The sequence below is a fragment of the Engystomops pustulosus genome, chromosome 1 (genome assembly GCF_040894005.1).
Source record: "Engystomops pustulosus chromosome 1, aEngPut4.maternal, whole genome shotgun sequence".
NCBI classification, from domain to species: Eukaryota; Metazoa; Chordata; class Amphibia; order Anura; family Leptodactylidae; genus Engystomops; species Engystomops pustulosus.
Window position 1 is genome coordinate 204,294,194 of NC_092411.1, and position 19,857 is coordinate 204,314,050.

A 19,857-nucleotide genomic window follows, 5' to 3' on the forward strand; every position below is an offset into this window, starting at 1 on the left:
TTGATATGTCTCTATAGAGACCAGGTCTTTCTGTTACAATAAGATATTGGTATGGCCCCAGGTGTAAACCTTGTCACTTTGTAACATGAATATCTTGATATGTATCTCTCTAGACTATATATGTATCTTTAACAATAAGAACTTGTGATGGCCCCAGATGTAAATCTGTTTAATTTGTATAAGTAGGACCATGGGATTTCTCTGTGTAGACCCAGTCTTTCTGTTACACCAGTATGTATGTTCCTTTGTATATGACCCTGCAGGAAGCTATGGCTCAGGACCAGTCTGGACAGGCCTTACAGCTCAGTGTATTTTATAAGAAATGTAATTCTTCTTACTCCTCAGTTACCACAGCTCATATGGTTTGCTTAGAGAATGATATTGATGATATCAGGATCCTTAAAAAGTACGGGGCATCTATTCAGACAGTCAATGTGGCAGACCACAGCACCTAAAATCCCCATGACGTCGTGTCACTAGTGACAGCGAGGAGTCTATCACCCGGCCTCCTCTCACTGCACTGAATGGGAATTTCCAGTCAGGAAGTGAGAACAAGAGCGACTTCTTCAGAGCAGAATCTACACACCTCCAGCCTGGGAGGAGGAGGAACCATCAGAGAAGTGATGAGCTCACCCAAACACCCGCCCAGAGCACGGAGAAAACAAGGAAACTGAAAGGAGCCCCAGGGCAATGGACAGCTAGGGACAGAGACTGTCTCCTGAGGGTCTGCCTCACTGAGCGGGACCTGGATGTGACCAGAGGAGAAGAGCTGACAGGTAAGTACACTTAACCCTCAGGGAGCTGCCTACTACCTGTGGCTCCCCAGCTGCTGTGGAACTACTAAGCCCAGCATGTCCGGATAGCTGTACAATGTCTGTACCTAGCACATTGTATGCCCAGGACATGCTGCTAAATCTACAGACACTTCCTCAAACACTTTGCACATGAGGAAGAGGAGAGGAAATGATGTCTCGGTGCGCGGCTGTGATACATCTATAGGATGCTACAGGCGCAGTGGGCAGCTGTCAGGTGAGCGCTGGACCAGCTCCTGGGTCATACATTCAGACATTGTCATTTATAGAGACTTTGTATAACTTGTAATGAGGTTGTGAGGGAGTATTCAGAGGGCCACACTCAACAACCATGTACTACACTATGTTATACTGTACAATATCACACTACATACTACTACTATACACACTATACACACTGTATGTATCACATCATGTCACACTTTATGTTATCACACTACATAATGTCCCAATACACACTACACAATATCACCCAAAATAATGTCTCACTATACAATATCTGACTATATAATGTTCTACTACTATACAGTATCACACCATACACACTGTATGTATCACATGTCTCACTTTATGTTATCACACTACATAATGTCCCAATACACACTACACAATATCACCAAAAATAATGTCTCTCTATATATTATGACACTACATAATGTTCTACTATACAGTCTCACACCATACACACTGCATGTACACTGTTCCACTATACACTGTCAAACTAATGATCAAATGTTAGACTAAATAATGTCCCAATACATAATATCATCCAAAATAATGTCTCACTATACAATATCACACTGCATAATCTTCTACTATACAGCCTCACTCCATACACAGTGTATATACTGTTCCACTATACAATATCACATTGCATAATCTTCTACTATACAGCCTCACTCCATACACAGTGTATATACTGTTCCACTATACAATATCACACTGCATAATCTTCTACTATACAGCCTCACACCATACACAGTGTATATACTGTTCTACTATACAATATCACACTGCATAATCTTCTACTATACAGCCTCACACCATACACAGTGTATATACTGTTCTACTATACAATATCACACTGCATAATCTTCTACTATACAGCCTCACACCATACACAGTGTATATACTGTTCCACTATACAATATCACATTGCATAATCTTCTACTATACAGCCTCACTCCATACACAGTGTATATACTGTTCCACTATACAATATCACACTGCATAATCTTCTACTATACAGCCTCACACCATACACAGTGTATATACTGTTCCACTATACAATATCACATTGCATAATCTTCTACTATACAGCCTCACTCCATACACAGTGTATATACTGTTCTACTATACAATATCACACTGCATAATCTTCTACTATATAGCCTCACACCATACACAGTGTATATACTGTTCTACTATACAATATCACACTGCATAATCTTCTACTATACAGCCTCACACCATACACAGTGTATATACTGTTCCACTATACAATATCACACTGCATAATCTTCTACTATACAGCCTCACACCATACACAGTGTATATACTGTTCTACTATACAATATCACACTGCATAATCTTCTACTATACAGCCTCACACCATACACAGTGTATATACTGTTCCACTATACAATATCACACTGCATAATCTTCTACTATACAGCCTCACACCATACACAGTGTATATACTGTTCCACTATACAATATCACACTGCATAATCTTCTACTATACAGCCTCACACCATACACAGTGTATATACTGTTCCACTATACAATATCACACTGCATAATCTTCTACTATACAGCCTCACACCATACACAGTGTATATACTGTTCCACTATACAATGTCACACTTAATGTTATCACACAACGTAATGTCCCAATACACACTTCCCAATATCACCCAACAATGGGCCATATTTATTAACCCCCTCATTGACGTGGCCTGAAAAGGCTTTAGTAACCGAACATTTTTAGCGAATTTTTGTAAGTGCAGGTTTAAGGGCCATAACGTTTTTTTTTTTTTCGCATGCTATCTTTTTTTTTTTTTTTTCATTTTTTGCAGTCTTTTTTGGGACACATTGGGGCACATTTACTTACAAAGTCACTCAAGTTCACTAAAAGTAAATTGGGGCAGATTTATCAAGCTGTCTGAAAGTCAGAATATTTCTAGTTGCCCATGACAACCAATCACAGCTCCCCTTTAAAATATTCATGAGCACCGGTAAAATGAAAGCTGAACTGTGAATGGTTGCCATGGGCAACTAGAAATATTCTGACTTTCAGACAGCTTGATAAATCTGCCCCATTGTCTATAAAGCGGCAATTCATTAAGATTGTGCACCAGAAATCATGAATCTGGCGCTTTCCCGCAATGGTCCGACAGAGTTTACCATATTTTTTGTGGTGCATCTTTAACATAGAGCATGTGACACAATTTGAAAGTGAAATACGGAGCTCGATCCGATTGTCCGCTAATATTTGTCGCATGGAAGCTAGCACAGCTGCGCCACAAAAGGTTCAGGTGCTTCTCATTCGCAGCACACACACTTCTCCTGTGCAATCCATTTTAGCCATGAAAGAAGAAAAGGGCAGCACGCGACCAATAGTGAATGTGCCCCGTGGTGCTAGTTAAAGGGGTATTCCAACAAAGATAAGTTTCTTATATGTACTCAGGATAACTAAATAACACATTCTCAAATCTGTGGAATGATGCATTTTTGTTAATAGTCCATCCTGTCTCTATCAGTCCTGCTGTACATGATTTTAGTTGCCCCTAGATCCGACCCTGTAACTGCAGACTTAAGGTCCGGCGCCATCTTGGATGAGATTGTGCAGATGAGATTACTGTGTCTTGTGCCTGTAGCTCACAGACACAGACACTGATTCACTTCCTGGCAGGAGATTGTGAGGAGAGACAAGCAGCAAACTACAAGCTACAAGGAGATAAGTTATCCGGGGGAAGGGGAATGCAGGCAAATATGTACAGATGTAGCAAAGCTGACTCTGTAATAGGCATCTAATGGATCTCATGCATCTCTGATCTGTCTCATCTCTCTATGTGTTAGTACAATGTCAGAAGCCAGATGAAAGTGCATATACACCTTGTACCGTGCTAATCTAACCACATTTTCACCCCACACAACTAGATGGGTCATGCAATGTCTGCTTAGAGAGGCCCCGCCCACACCCTGCAATTTTGCACTGAGTGATAGGAGCTAAAACAGCAATAAAACTGTAAAATTGTAAGGTAAAGGTTAAAATTATCTTTATTGTGTTAACATCACTAGGGGATAGAAATTTGAGAATTTTATTTTGTGGGAAAGCCCCTTTAAAAAGGTAATGAAAGTTTAAACATGTTTTTTTTTCATTTTTATTTGGGGTTAAAAGTGGAAAAAAGGCTTTTTTGTAATTTATAGTAGATTTTTTAACTTTTCAAATTAACTCAAAATGAACATTATTAATGAATTCCCTATTTTGTTTAGGTCGTTTTGATATATAATATGTATAGTCTCGGGCAAACAGGGTGACTATGGCGATGCTTTTTGAAGTTTAGCGTTTTTTTTTTTTTATTATATGGAGAAATGTGAATGTATTTTTATGAATATTTTTAATATTTTGTGTGTGTATTTTTACTTTATATGTCCCCCTCAAGGTCATAAACGACCCCTGGTGGACATTTTCACTTTTAAAAAAATGTTTACTTTATTTTTCTTCTTTTACAAGTTTTCCCCTGTAACTGAGGCATCTATAAGGGTGATGCCTCACGTGGCATTCTGAATGCGTTTTTGGCCCGATTTCAAGCAGTCCGTCAAAAAACGCATGCTATTTTCAAGAACGCATGCGTTTTTTGAAAAAGCATCCGTTTTTGACAAGTTTGACCAATTACCTTAATTCAAACTGGTCAAAAATGCATGTGTTTTCAAAAAATGCATGCGGTTTTTGTGTCTGAAAAAGCATGTGTTCTTGTAATGGCAGGGTTACACCAGTGGCGCAGGTGATCCCCTGTTGGGCCTTTGCCACTAAACATCTGCAGGAGCGACTGGCAGAGTGTAAAATATGGTACATAGTTTATGATTATGTCCACACACCATTTTACAGTTAAGATAACATCAAGCAGCGGAAGTCCAGCCAGCATCATCCATCAATGTGTTTTGATTTATTGATGTAACTCCATGAACCCCTTAGCCAATTATTTTTTGCCATCTGCCCCGTTTGAGTATGTAACTCAGGCTCACAGATCTAAAGGGGCTCGAGTCCAAAGTAGGAAGCAATCAGCAGGCTATTCAGAGGACCAGAGGCAAGGTCTAGCCTACTAATGAGAAAAATGTAGTAGGCATCCCTCTTAGGCAAGCACTATGAGGAAGGAGCTTTAATAATAATAATTCCTCTATTTATATAGCGCTCACAGATTACGCAGCAATACACAGAGCTTGCCATATCAGTCCCTGTCCCCATGAGACTCACAATATAATCAACCTGCCTGTATGTTTTTGGAGTGTGGGAGGAAACCCACGCAAACATGGAGAGAGCAAACTCTTTGCAGATGTTGACCTGGATGGGATTTGAACCCAGGACCCCACCACTGCAAGGCAAGCTTTGATATTAAGCAAGAAGCAAGGCTATAGCTGTCAACTTGTTCTCTGTTGGCTAGCTAGACAACTTTCTGCTCACCATTAAGGGGAACCTATCCTTGCATACCCGCTATTTCTACTCATATAATATGAAAATGTTCCCCCTTGGGACCTGCACTTCAAGGAAGGGCCTGGGATATTATGGTAAGACGCTGAGAAAGTAACCATACTATATCCGATCTATCTTATATGGTCAACACAGAACAGTGCACTAGTGACTGCACGTTTTTTGCGTCTTTGTGTATCGGTTTTTCACTTTTCTCCTTCCATAATCCATGTCTTTTCGGTAGCCATTGTAGAGGGATGCCTATTGTGCCCCATTACAGAGAGGTACAAGCCTTCAGTGTGAATCTACAATTTTTATAGTCATAAAAATACAGAAAACTCTTTGAATGAGAAGGTGTATCCAAACTTTTAGTCTTGAATATACGCCGAGTTTGTGCTGAAAAGCCCTAACTCGCTTTATACTTGAGTCAAGAAAAAAGAAGTGTACTCACCTTCTGACACCTCACCGGCCAGTCCTTTTCTATCCTTTGATGCTCCAGCATCCGCTCCGTGTCCTGGCGTGTTCCGTCGCAGGCATCTTGATTTCAGCAGCACCCTGACACACACTATGATGTCCACCTGTGGCTGATGTCATGATGTCTGCGACAGACCATTCTGGGACACGGAGCCGATTGCGGAGCATCGATGGATAAAGAGGACCAGCCAGGGGGTGTCGGAAGGTCAGTACACTACAGGCATTATATTGGGGGCAGGGGCTGCAGGCTATACGCTGGGGGGGGGGGCAGGGCTGCAGGATATATACTGAGGGGGCAGGGCTGCAGGCTATATGCTGGGTGGCAGGGGCTGCAGAATATATACGGGGGGGGCTGCAGTCTATATACCACAGGGGCTGGCAGGCTATATACTAGTGGGACTGGCAGGCTATATACTACAAGGGGCTGGCAGGATATATACTCCAGGGGCTGACAGGCTCTATACTACAGGGGCTGACAGGCTATAAACTGGGGGTGGGGCTGTGACCAATTCATTTCCCACCCTCGGCTTATATTCAGGTTTTCCCAGTTTCTTGTGTTAAAATTAGGGGTCTGGACTTATACTCAGGTATATATACGGTACATAATATATATATAATAAAATCTTACCTCTCCTGTGCTCCCCCGGCTTCCTCTTCTTCCTGCTGCTGCCACCCATCTCCCGGTATCTGCTGATGACTCATACAGTGTTTTGATGCCACAGAGAGTGCGAAACACAGGAGCTCAGAGACACATGCTGTGCATTAATTATGAATGGCATCCGCGTCTTAAAGATGCCGATGATATTGATTCTTATGCAACTTGAAGTAGGTGTAGGATGGAGACTGGCACCCCCACCTGATGCACATGGTCGGTGCCCAGACAGTTGCACGCCCCGCCCTGTGAAAAAAACGGTCATGTTCACCCTGTTGGGAGCTACCCAGCAGCATTAAAAGTGAATACAGCTATAAACCAGTGGTAGATTTCCTTTAACCACAAGAAAATAACACACACATTGCCGTGTAGCGTAGTCATCTAAATTTCCCAGGGTGGGTAAAGCAGAAAATTTATATGCCTGCTTCGGTTCATGTAAACTCTATCTAAGACCTTAGGGCCACTAGTTCCACAAGTATGAAATTCAGAAATGTGCATGCTGCTCTGGATATAACTAACTCTGACCCCTAACATGTCACCAGCAGTGATTGAGTTCCCAGAGGGTGGAACATAAACTGATAGTACATAGGTAATATCAAACTCTCTTGGATTATTAGTAGGAAAAAAAGGGTCTACCAATAAGATTTCTATATTATTACTCTAGAACCTTTCCTTTACTGTAACATAGCCAGTAAATTAACACTTGTCCTCCCTCTTTTGATTTGCCAACCAACTGCAAATCTCTTTCTGTCCTAAACTGTTGAAATCCTGATAGCAGGGCTGTGGATTTTCAGTTGGTGACCATATTGGTGGAGTCCAACTTTTTATGACACTGCATCAGTAATTGGCACCCCAACAACCACAATACAGCACAAAATTCCTTTGTTCTTTCCTGCTCCTGAGGCTGTTCGGCTCAGTGTCCTTAGCCCAACGCATAAAACTAGTGTCAGGAGTTAGGGTACAAAGCAGAGCCGCATGAAAAGATCAGGGGGAACAGTAAGGACTCATCTGTACTCACCACTACCCAGCCTTCTGTATCATTGAATGCTTTCATCAGATATGTAAGCGTTCATTGAACTCTGACTGTCAGCCGGGTGCGGACCACAATTTATGGCTTGAGAGTCTGCATGTGGCCTGTCGGTATTGGTGGTGCATCCTTTACATGCATTTTATTGAGATGTATGTGTGCTGGAATTTATGTTCATGCTTTGTAGAGGAATAAGGCACCATGAAGGAATCTTAGCAATGCTAGAGTGGCCAAGAAAACAGGACTGTGGGGTCATAGTTGTGGATTTTTAGTTGAACTAGAGTCGCAGTCGAAGTTGGGGAAATTGAGGAGTTTGACGTTTTTTCTGATCGACTCTACAGCCCTGCCCGGTAGTGAGATAAAGTCATTAGTGAGTTCTTTGTGTAACCACGTTGCAGAATAACACAACAGGCTACTTTCTCAGTCATATCTCTTTCTCTAAAGCTGCAGTAGCATGGCACTATGAGTCTATAAAAGTTATGAAACAATATTCAATAAAGCCATTCTAGCCAACTTGCATCCCGTAGACGTCCTAAAAGAAGTGTTGACAAATCTGTGCCTGGTGGAATGCTTCTGTTCCTGCCAGGCACTTAGACACTTTATGTGATATACACACTAAATGATGTACGTGACGATGTGTCATTACATCACAGGGGAGCTGAGCCCTCTCCCTGGAAGGCTGGTGTCTACTGTATTAGACAGGCCACATGAATTTCAACTCTTAACTCGTAAATTGCTGCCTTGGAACCATAGCACGGCGCTCTAACATGTAGGGAAGAGGCATTTTAGGGACCCCTAAGGCTTCCTGCACACACAGGTGCCCAAAATGAGCCATGAGAAATGGATGTTACCTAACATATTAGTCTTGCATCCATTTTTCACCTATCCTCATAAATTATAGTTTAGAGTAATCCTTGCATAGCTGTCCTGGCTAGGACATGCTCTTCTCTTTAATGGATTGGTCACAAGATCCATTAAAATAAGGGTCTTGGGTCCTGATTTGTTAAAAAAAGTATTTTCATGTGCATTTGCCCTTAGGGCCATAGTCCTGGGAGCACACCCCTATCCCATAGTGTAATATTGATTCTATTAATCCGTTGTTAGAGACAAGAAATGTCATTTATGTGAAATTCCCCTGGAACTTCTCATTGAACATGTCACCATACTTAGTACTTCCTCTTAGTGTACTATGTTTGTCAGAAGTCTTTGATAGTTGACAGTGCTACCCATATCTAATATACACAGATCACTACTATGAATCTAATGTTCATAGTCTCTCAAATCGGTTCTGTAAACATCCGCTCCCTCGGCTCAGTTTTTAGGACCATATTTTAGGGTGAAGATACAGTAGTATTGTTTTACTTTAATCTAGCAATTCTATTACATTTTTCACCAATAGGTAAGCAATATGGTGTGGTTTTAGACAAACTTACCCCAGCTGTGCTTCACTGGGGTAAAGCTGTGATCACCCTATATAGTTTGCAGTGTGTGATGTTACACTTTGGGGATGCTTTAGTTTTTAGTTCAGATTTATGTTTTGAAAGGATTCTTTTGCAGTTAAATCTTGATCTTTAAAGGGGTTGTCCGGGATCATGTTCTTTTTAACTTCATTTTAAAAAGGGCCCAGGGGGGTTTATAAAAATAACAAACCAATTGAAGTCACCTTGCCTGGCACCGGCGGCCTCTTTTTGTATACAGAGACTCAGCCGTGATGTCACATTGACTGCCACACACAAGCTACAGCATATTGCTTCATGCTGTAGTGGGTGTGCAGCTGATGATACTGAACCCCTAATACTCTGCATACAATCATAGGCGCCTGATGATGGTCGGTGCTGCACTCAATGCCGGAGAGCGGGAGTACAACTTACAGTTGTGGAATCTGTGGAATAGCCTGCCTTAGGCGCTGGTCACAGGAGGGACAGCAGAGAGCTTCAAGAAGGGTCTAGATGCCTTTTTACATCAAAATAACATTGACGGTTATATTACAATATAGCATTGTTTTCCCTTACTCATCTGATCCCTTCCCGTTCTTGGTTGAACTTGATGGACATGTGTACCGTATAAACTTTATTGTGCATATCAGTGGTTACTTTCCAGGTGCTACATAAGACTACATAGTCTGAAATGGACTGGTATCTAGGCTACTTGTAGTGCTTCTGGTCTAATCCCACAGTGCTATTGATTTACCTCCTGAGTGTTTAAGATTTATCTTTACACAAAATATATGGTGTGCTAGCTATCAATATTGTATTATAGTTTTTTTGTGACCCTGCTTTGGATCTACATGAGACTTTATTTTCATTAATTCCTTGATACATTATTGGCCCTGAATCTGATTTTGGAAGCTAAACAGGGTTGGGCCTACAAAGTAGGTAAGGGAGACTTCTTGGGAAGCGGGCGCCTCAGGATTTAATGGTTTTAAAATACATTTTAGTTTCTGTATATTTTTGATATGTGCAGTATCTTTTTGGCTTTTAAAATGAATTATAGATTGGTACCGACACATCATTTCTGGTGTATGTAATTTCTGAGCCATTCCCTTACTCAGTTTAGTATAGCTGTTTCTGGTGCTGATACATTATTCACACATTATTGTGTCATACTTACTAAAAGTATTGCTAAAGTATTGTGATTTATATATAGATGACATGACAGTTATTTTATCCACATCCGTTTACTTTCTGTAGCTCATAAATAATTTTTAAAGTGTGCCTAATGTTTTAACAAACTGAATATTACATGAGAAGTAACAGAATTTACAAAATGACACAAAAAAGTCACATGATATGGTGTTAAAAAATTACTGGTCTTTGAAGATAGGGTGGAGGTGGCATTTATTTGTGACAATTTGTGATGAGAAATATTGCACTTTATTAATATAGTGTATTATCCATAAAGTCACACAGAACTGTGCACATAAATTTCAAAACCTAGTCCATGAAAGACTTCACATGAATTCATAAATGACCACTTTAATTCTCAGTTGTATAACTATCTGTTAAGATGCATCCTACAGACAGAACACAAAGACTAGAGGTTGTGCTCACTCAGCAGGATCATACAGGATATTATGAGAAGTACTGTCCTGCTGTGAAATATAAGACTCTTGATGAGATGTAGACTTTTGTATCCCTGCACTCCAGGATTCTGCCTCCAAAAAGAATACTGACTCCAAGTGACTAGAATGCACAATTCAGGCGGTTGCGCATTAGACCAAAGGTATCAACATCTGGAAATCCTAGAGACACAGATTAGCAGGTAACATGATTTACCAGCTGTTAACTTAGCACTATTACTGGAGGAACAAGATATGGTGGAAACTGGTGAAAAGCAGTGTAATAATAATAATAATTCTCTATTTATATAGCGCCCACAGATTACGCAGCGCTGCACAAAGCATGTCAAATTGGTCCCTGTCCCCATGGGGCTCACAATCTAAACAACCTAACAGTGTAGGACCAAATTGAGGTACAAATGTTCATAGCCAATGTATTAGTATTACAGGCAGTCCCCGGGTTACATACAAGATAGGGTCTATAGGTTTGTTCTTAAGTTGAATTTGTATGTAAGTCGGAACTGTATATTTTATCATTGTAATCCCAGCCAGAACTTTTTTGGTCTCTGTGACAATTGCATTTTAAAAATGTTGTGTTGTCATAAGAATCAGGATTAAGAAAAAATCTTCATTACAGACACCTGTGATAACTGTTATAGCTGTTTATTGTAGCCTAGGACTAAAGTACAATAAATTACCAATATCCAGAGGTCCGTTTGTAACTAGGGGTCGAATGTAAGTCGAGTGTTCTTAAGTAGGGGACCAAATTGTCACAATATTTACCACATGTATTCAGTATTTTGCATAGTACATTGGGGGGCCATGTGACGGCATTTTTTTTGCAGGATGAGATTTTTTCCATTGTTACCATTTTGGGGTTGTATCCCTTATTGTTGATCGTGGGGGAAAAGACCCCCTGAAGGCAGTTTAAATGCTGCGGTTAAATACCTGCGATATATATATATATATGATGCTGAGCACATGGTCTTGTTGGCTTTATTTTATTGGGAATAAATCTGTAAAATAAAACTGCTCTGGTTATATCCGTTAAGATTCCTTAGATTTCAGTCATTAAAGCAGTAATGTTAAGATGAAATATACCACACTCAGAACTAAATTAGGCCCCATGCACATGACCACATGGTGGCAGGTCATACGGCTGCAAAATCCTTCCCTCAGGCCAGTGCCACCTGGTCATGCTTTGAGCACTTAGTGTCTCACTACACCATGACCTTGCCAGGCAGCTGCTCAGCTTGCAATTGAGGGGGGATTAGTGCTCACCCCCCTAAGAGTTGCCACTTGTTCTCACTTAAAAAAAGCCCACGAAAACATTAAAATCCCTAAAAAATAAAGCCTCTATTTACATGGCAGTATTTTTCAGCAAGATAGTATTAAGAGCTGCAGCTTCTGACCACTTGTTGAGAATTACAATAACAGACAGGAACAGCTGTTTTACACTATTTGCGTAGAGGTAAATAGGAGCTATTGAAATAGCGCAGCTCTCAAATAAATGGGCGTGCACACGGCCGTCAGACTTACAGACTGTCCACAGTGCAGAAGCCAGGATTCTGTGCTTCATAGTGATATACAAGACTTATAGACGACCCCTACTTACATACAGACCTCTCTGTCCATTGTATCCTTAGGCTGCAATTATTGAATATAGGTTATATCAAAGGTCTCTGTTACGAAGCTTAATTGTTGATCCTTGTTCTCATAACTGCCCAAAATTTGAAAATCCTATTTTCACAGGGACAATAAATGTACCGTATATACTCGAGTATAAGCCGACCCGAGTATAAGCCGAGGCCCCTAATTTTACCACAAAAAAACTGGGAAAACCTATTGACTCGAGTATAAGCCTAGGGTGGGAAATGCATTGGTCACAGCCTCTCCAGTATGTAGCCAGCCAGCCCCTGCCCCAGTGTATATAGCCAGCCAGCCCCTGCCCCAGTGTATATAGCCTGCCAGCCCCTGCCCCAGTGTATATAGCCTGCCAGCCCCTGCCCCAGTGTATATAGCCTGCCAGCCCCTGCCCCAGTGTATATAGCCCGCCAGCCTTCCCTGTCGTGCAGCACAACAATACCGGATGGATCGCACAGAAGATCTACGGGTGCTGCCAGAGAGGCGAGTTTTGATTTATTTATTTTTTTGACTCGAGTATAAGCCGAGTTTGGGTTTTTCAGCACATTTTTTGTGCTGAAAAACTAGGCTTATACTCGAGTATATAAGGTATATTGTCTGGAGTTACAATGATAAATACACCAGTTCCGACTTACATTCAAATTCAACTTAAGAACAAACTTAAAGAAACTATCTTGTATGTATTCTGGGGACCCGCTGTATAATGAAAGCAGTCTCCCCCCTTCCCCCAAACTGTAATCAGGAAATTGTAAAAATCTTAAACCCTTGTTTAATGTAGCGCAAGATGTTTTCCACACCTTAACTTTTGGTGCAGGTGAGAACAAATTTTTAAATCTGTGTGTCACTTTGTAGTCTTGGTTTAGCTATAAGTCATATGAGAACTATTTGGCCCTTCAGAGGCATATTCTATATATATTTCGCTGCATTTGGTAATTGTATCGTTCTGTAAGAGCAAAGTGTGGCATTCTAAGGGTTCATTTACACGGCCGTCTGGGGGAATGTATATGCGGCCACATATACATCCCCATAGACGGCAATGGCGGCCCCGCGGCGGTACAGTAAAGAATTACATTTTTTAGAAAGTACTAGATTTGTAACAATTTTTGAAGCATGCAATTTGCCCTGCTGCCAGAGGGTATATGCTTTGCACTTGGACTACTATCGTTGACAAATGCTCATAGTTGTGGCTTCCTTCAAGAAGCATGATACTCCTTCTTTTCTATTGCTTGTTGGCTTTACAGTGGATGTCTACAGAAAACACTTTCCATTTTATTTGCTTTCAGAGTGGCTGAGAACAATGCATATGTAGTACTTACGTGTTTGTGGTCAATATTCTAATACTGAGAAAGATGTTTTCTCTCTGTATCAAAAGTACTAGAGGGAAGAAGAATTGCAGTCATTTTCAAAAAGCTTGTTTCCTATTTTTTTTTCTTATTGTTCTATTTATTTTTTTTAAATATACAAGCAAATATAGACTGTGGAGACCCCCAGTCTCCTAGCAATAAGAGATAGAGGAAGAAGAGATGAAAAAGACAGAGTTATGTATTGTATGAGATATGTTTGTTACTATTTTATGTATATGGAAAAAAATGAATGCAGAACATTTGGCATTCCCTTTATATTCAGCCTAGTTGCTTTTAGTTTAAGCACAAAGGGCAACAAAGGTTATAAGTGTTACCCAGTTTATAGCTCTGAGTAAGCCTCACAATGCCATGCCTTTTCTATGCTGTATAGCAAGTTATATTGTACAGACAGTCCCCTACTAAAGAACACCCGACTTACAAACGATCCCTAGTTACAAACGGACGTCTGGATGTTGGTAATTTACTGTACTTTAGGCTTAGACTACAATGAACAGCTGTAGGAGTTATAAGTGTCTGCCAATAAGCTTTATTGTTAATTCTGGTTCTTCTGGCCACCCAAAATTCCGCTAACTTGAAGGGTTATGGCCCTTAGCAAGTTATTAGACACATCACAAACATTGGGTCTATATGCTATCTAGCTTATGGGTTGCGTTGATATCAGAATTTTGAGTGTAATATGATATCTGGAGTAGTATCATGATACTACAAACTTCTACAATACTTTCAAGAAAAGAATTACCTTATATACTCGAGTATAAGCCAAGATTTTCAGCACAATTTTTGTGCTGAAAATTCCCCACTCGGCTTATACTGTATATACACGGATATATTAAAAAATAAACTCAATACTCACCATTGCGGCGGCCCGGGCAGCTCCGCTTCCATCTTCATGTCCGCGGTGGGTCCACGGCAGCTCCGTCTGCAGTGCCTCTTCTTCTTCAGGCTGGTGCTAGGACCACGGCATCTCCGTGCGCACGGCCCTGCCGGCACACAGCGGTGCTGTCAGCAACTGTGGTGTCACAGTTGTGTACCGGCCGTGCTGTGCACACGGAGATGTTGTGGTCCTAGTGCCGGCCTGAAGAAGAAGAGGCGCTGCAGACGGAGCTGCCGCGCACCCGCTGCGGACATGAAGATGGAAGCGGAGCTGCCCGGGCCGTCGGAATGGTGAGTTCTGAGTTTATTATTTTTAAAGGCTGGCAGGCTATTTACTACTGTGGGTTGGCTGTATACAATGGGGGGCTGGCAGGCTGTATACAATGGGGGGCTGGCAGACTGTATACAACAGAGGGCTGGCAGGCTGTATACGACATGGGGCTGGCTGGCTGTATACAACATGGGGCTGGCTGGCTGTATACAACAGGGGGCCGGCAGGCTGTATACAATGGGGGGCCGGCAGGCTGTATACAACGGGGGGCTGGCAGGCTGTATACAACGGGGGGCTGGCAGGCTGTATACTGGGGAGGCTGTCGCCAATGCATTTCCTACCCTCGGCTCATACTCGAGTCAATATGTTTTTCCAGTTTTTTGTGTTAAAATTAGGGGTCTTGGCTTATACTCGGGTCGGCTTCAAAATGTTTAGGCTGCTTTTACATTGCATTTAGAAACACCATGCAAACCTTCAGGGACCGGGCTCTGTCTCATCATTGAAACATGTGCGATCGGTAACAAGCAACCGGTGTTTTGAATGTAAACAAATTCTAAACACAATATATTCGCCCCCTGTGACGCCACCCTTAATAAATGCAAAAATCAGAAATCAGATTGCTTCTTTGCTGTTAAGTGGCTGTTAGACAAGAAAGCATTAACATATAGATTGTTAACATATATTGCTTGTGTGCATCAGTTGGTCCCTCTAACCTCGGCCTCTGGAAAAAATGTGATTTGTCTACCTCTGCTATATTCTCTGCGGGTGCAACTGTGTATAGTGTCTTTATAGTACAAAGAAGCTCTGTCCCACAATCACTCACCTAAATAAATACAGATCATGAGGCAGTGCAAGCTGCCCATCCCCCGACACACAGCCAAAGCCCATTCACAGACAACTAAACTCTGAAGGATCAGTTCAACTCTCTGGCTTGTTGGGACCCAACCGCCTGCTCTCTCCCTCCTCCCTCTTCCTGTTTAATCTACAAGCAGCAGGAAGTGCAGGAGGAGGGGAGATCTGTTCTGCTCATTGCAGTGAAGCTACAGCACTGAGGGGCTCTGGAAACACCCCAGAGCCTTTCAGGCTCATTAGCATAATTTTAAAAGTAGATTTTTTTGAAGAAAGGAGGCCATGGATAACAAATATAAGAAGATTACCACAGGCACGGTGCCTGGATCTATGAGTAATTGCTCCTTGTTTATCATGATTGAGTTTGAAGGTAGATTTCCTTTATTTCTAATATCATAATACAGGAAAATATTTTAGATCGTGGCCTGTGACTTTAAGGCAGCTTGTAAAATAAAGTAATGCCTAATACTGGAAATGATATGTGAGCATTTTATTGCAGAAGGTTTTATTAATGGCTTGCAATGTCTTGTTTTTGATAAATAAAAAGATTTAAAATGGGAAAAAATGCACTGTACTGCTTAATGGAAAACAGTTTAGGAGCACGGGACCTTTATATGTTCTATACTAGAGAGCTGTGGTCTTGATTTATTCCATAACTGTATGTCAGACTTCATCATGCAGTATAATAAGTTATTAAAATGTTTCCATAGGAATATGTGGAAAAGTATAGGTATATAAGGTAAGGTATATGAATAGAACTTAAAGACAATAGGGAAAATTTATCAGGTGAACTTAAAAACTTTGATGGCTTTGGCATAATTTTTTTTTTTTTCTGACTTATGCCTAATATTTTTATTTTTGTCTAAAAAAACTGGATGTGGCATATTTTTTATTTAATAGAATCTTTACACTGAAGGTCTCCTCTCCTAGATTCCAAGTGAGGAGATTAACTCCACTTCAATTGCGCAAAGTTCAGCTGATTTTTGTAAACATTTTGCACAAATGTATCAATATCAAGTAACTATTTCAGAAATAAAACAAGGCAAATATGAGAGTCCAGACACCAGTAGATCAAGATATACAGGGGGTCCCCTACTTAAGAACACTCGACTTACATACGACCCCTAGTTACAAACGGACCTCTGGATATTGGTAATTTATTGTACTTTAGTCCTAAGCTACAATAAACAGCTATAACAGTTATCACAGGTGTCTGTAATGAAGCTTCATTGTTAATCCTGATTCTTATGACAACCCAACATTTTTAAAATCCAATGGTCACAGAGACCAAAAAAGTTTTGGCTGGGATTACAATGATAAAATATACAGTTCCGACTTACATACAAATTCAACTTAAGAACAAACCTACAGATCCTATCTTGTATGTAACCCGGGGACTGCCTGTACAATGAAAGATAAATGAGAAATGCCGTCCAGTGAGTGAGTCCAAGTTTTTTTTTCACAATTTTCACACTTATCCATCTTTAGAGTTCTCAGTGAACTTCAATGAGTTCTTTGAAAAAAATACTGTACTTTAGGGGGATTCTATAATACTTCATTTTCCAGAAAAAATGGGCAGATTTTTTTGTCAATGGGCAGATTATAGAATTGCAATACAGCCCATTTTAGTGAAATGCAGTCAATCTTCAGTACCGGGAAAAAGTAACACATACTTCTTCATCCGAAACATGGTGTACAAATGAAACATGGGGCACTCCTGCAACGTTATGTCCTCCGTAGATATTTTACTGCATTTCCGGTTTCTGACACAGTGATATCGCCTTCCTGCCATTCTGCTACCCATCTCTTTAGGCTACATTCACACTAACGTATGGGGGACGTATATACGGCCAACGTATATACGGCCGATATACGTCCCCCATACACTTCTATGGGCGCACGGCACCCTACGGGAGCGGTACGGTGCAGCACACGTGCGGCACCGTACCGTTCCGTACCCAGGAAAAAGATAGGACTTGTCCTATCTTTTCCCGTAATACGGCGCCGTGCGCCATAGGTTGCTATGGAGAGGGGCGGGGGTGAGCTGCGCTCACCTCCTCCTCCTCTCCCCGTACACTGCCGTTGCCCGCTACGGTACGGTACGGGCGGGCAACGGCAGTGTGAATATAGTCTTAGTTTGTAGAGGAGGTAATATATCCTCTGATGTTTTACATTCACATGATTCAATTTGATAAGTGATCACGCCTTCCATGCATGAATGAGACTCCTCCCACAACTTGGGGTCATTACTGCTGCTGTATTTTAGAATGATCTGATAGACAACAATGAACTTTTGTTTTGCAGGCAAATATGGCGAAACACGTGTTTGACATGGGAGACCCTGTGAGTATATGTTCTTATGAGTCTGATGAACAGTCATAAACCACATTGAAAAATATACAGTTGTATGGCTTGTGTTATATATGATTTACTGTGACATAGGTAAACTGCTGTGAAAGTGATGCGGGATGTTTAAAGAGGAAGTAATTTAAAAGTGAAACATAAAGCTTTAGACCACACTGTGTAAAAACAAGAATACACAGGTTTAAGTGCACCTGGTTGGATAGCAAAAAAAATTGTATGATATGTAGGAATCCCATATGTACCACCAGGAACAACAAAAAAAACATTGGGGATGTATCATTGTAGTGTTGTCAGTTTTTTTTTTTTGCCTTAAACCTCCCTAACACTGCAGCCCTTTTCCCTTCATTCCCCTTCTTTGAAAAGTATGATAGCGCTTCGGAGCTCTGCCCATGCGCAGTGTAGCTGGTGCACACACGTATAACGGCGATACCATCAGAGCTACTATGCATGTGCAGAACTCTGAAGGAACTAGGACCACAGCAGCAATGTGAGGACACACAGTTATGGGGGGATTGCAGAGACTACTGGGGGTTGCAGTAACCTTTGCTCCCTCTGCCCGGAGAGGCAAGGCCATGGTCCACTAGCCTCTGCCGTAAATTAACATATTAAGTAGATAAAGTGTAGTGTATTATAGGATTAGGTAAATGTTGATTAGGGCTTAGAAGGTTGCTACCATCAGCTCTACATTAATAGGTAGAGCTATAATTTCTGATGGTCCTTTAAAAACAATACATCAAGTTATACCTGGTCACAGGTTCTAAAAAAAGAAATAATGGAAAACTAATCTAAAACTTCAATGGGAATGACTATCCTCCTACATTTTTATTCTTTTGTGCAGATGCTTGAAGCCTACTTCACAACAGGTTCTGCCTATTTATATGATGAACAAATCATACCGCACGATACACCACATAGGAATGGTAAGAAATATGGTACCTAAGTTAACTTCTGGTATAGAATATATGTTATTACAGTATCTAAAAATATCTTTCACATCATACTTTGGCATATGAGCCTGGTTATGTTTGTCCTACAAAGTAAATTTTTAACTTTTAAAGGGAACTTGTCATCAGGAGCCCTTTTTCTGGTTCCCCCATTGTCCCCATAGAGAATACTATGTATGCACAACCTCACAGTAATGACTGCACGACCCCTCCTCTGCTGGAAGGCAGTAGGACCCAGGACATCACAGGAAGTCCCGAGTCCTGCTGCTGACAGGTCGCTACAGACAGACTTTTTCGAGGTATATACAACATGGTTGACTCTGTTAGGATCTTCTACTTACCCTAGTAAAGTTTGTTAATGATGTTCAACCCCTTTAATTTTTCACTACTGGATTCTGTTGTTGTGTTTTCAATATTTTAAAGGACTGGAATTTTTTAAGAATTACATTTTTGAGAAATGCATCTTAAATGTTTTTTTGAATTGCTTTGGTCAAAAGTTACTTAATTGAATATTTGCAAAGGTTTTTGGTTTAGATGAGTTGTAGTTGCACAACTCAAAACAAAACGATAACTCTAGCCTTGGTTCAAAACAAGCAGATTATTTCTGGGAGTGAGTTACTGTCTAAACAAACCAGTGTGTTCACTGATGTTATCATCCAATTGTCTTCTTATACTTGCTAAATAGATTTGGCAGGTTAGTAAGATACTGGGAGAAATGGATGCCCATATGATTCCTGGGATGGGGCACAGTTTGCAGTATTGATAGAATATAGTGGATTCTTGATTTTTATTGAGAATGCTCAATTGCTTGATGGCAGTGTTATGATCTGCA

At 40.9% G+C, this 19,857-nt stretch overlaps 1 protein-coding gene across 2 annotated transcripts in view; it reads left to right on the forward strand.

The window, feature by feature from the left end:
• The first annotated feature begins 568 nt into the window (after positions 1-568).
• The window catches only part of NFKB1 (nuclear factor kappa B subunit 1), a 54,280-nt gene continuing 34,991 nt past the window's right edge, over positions 569-19,857 (forward strand). The window contains exons 1-3 of one of the 2 annotated variants that reach the window (XM_072118651.1): positions 569-776; positions 18,022-18,060; positions 18,920-19,001. In XM_072118651.1, coding sequence (XP_071974752.1) covers positions 18,028-18,060; positions 18,920-19,001 — 115 coding nt within the window. In that variant the 5' untranslated portion in view covers positions 569-776; positions 18,022-18,027. Of the gene's footprint in view, positions 777-10,814; positions 10,920-18,021; positions 18,061-18,919; positions 19,002-19,857 lie in introns of those variants that run through there. The other variant, XM_072118660.1, reaches the window with a different exon arrangement.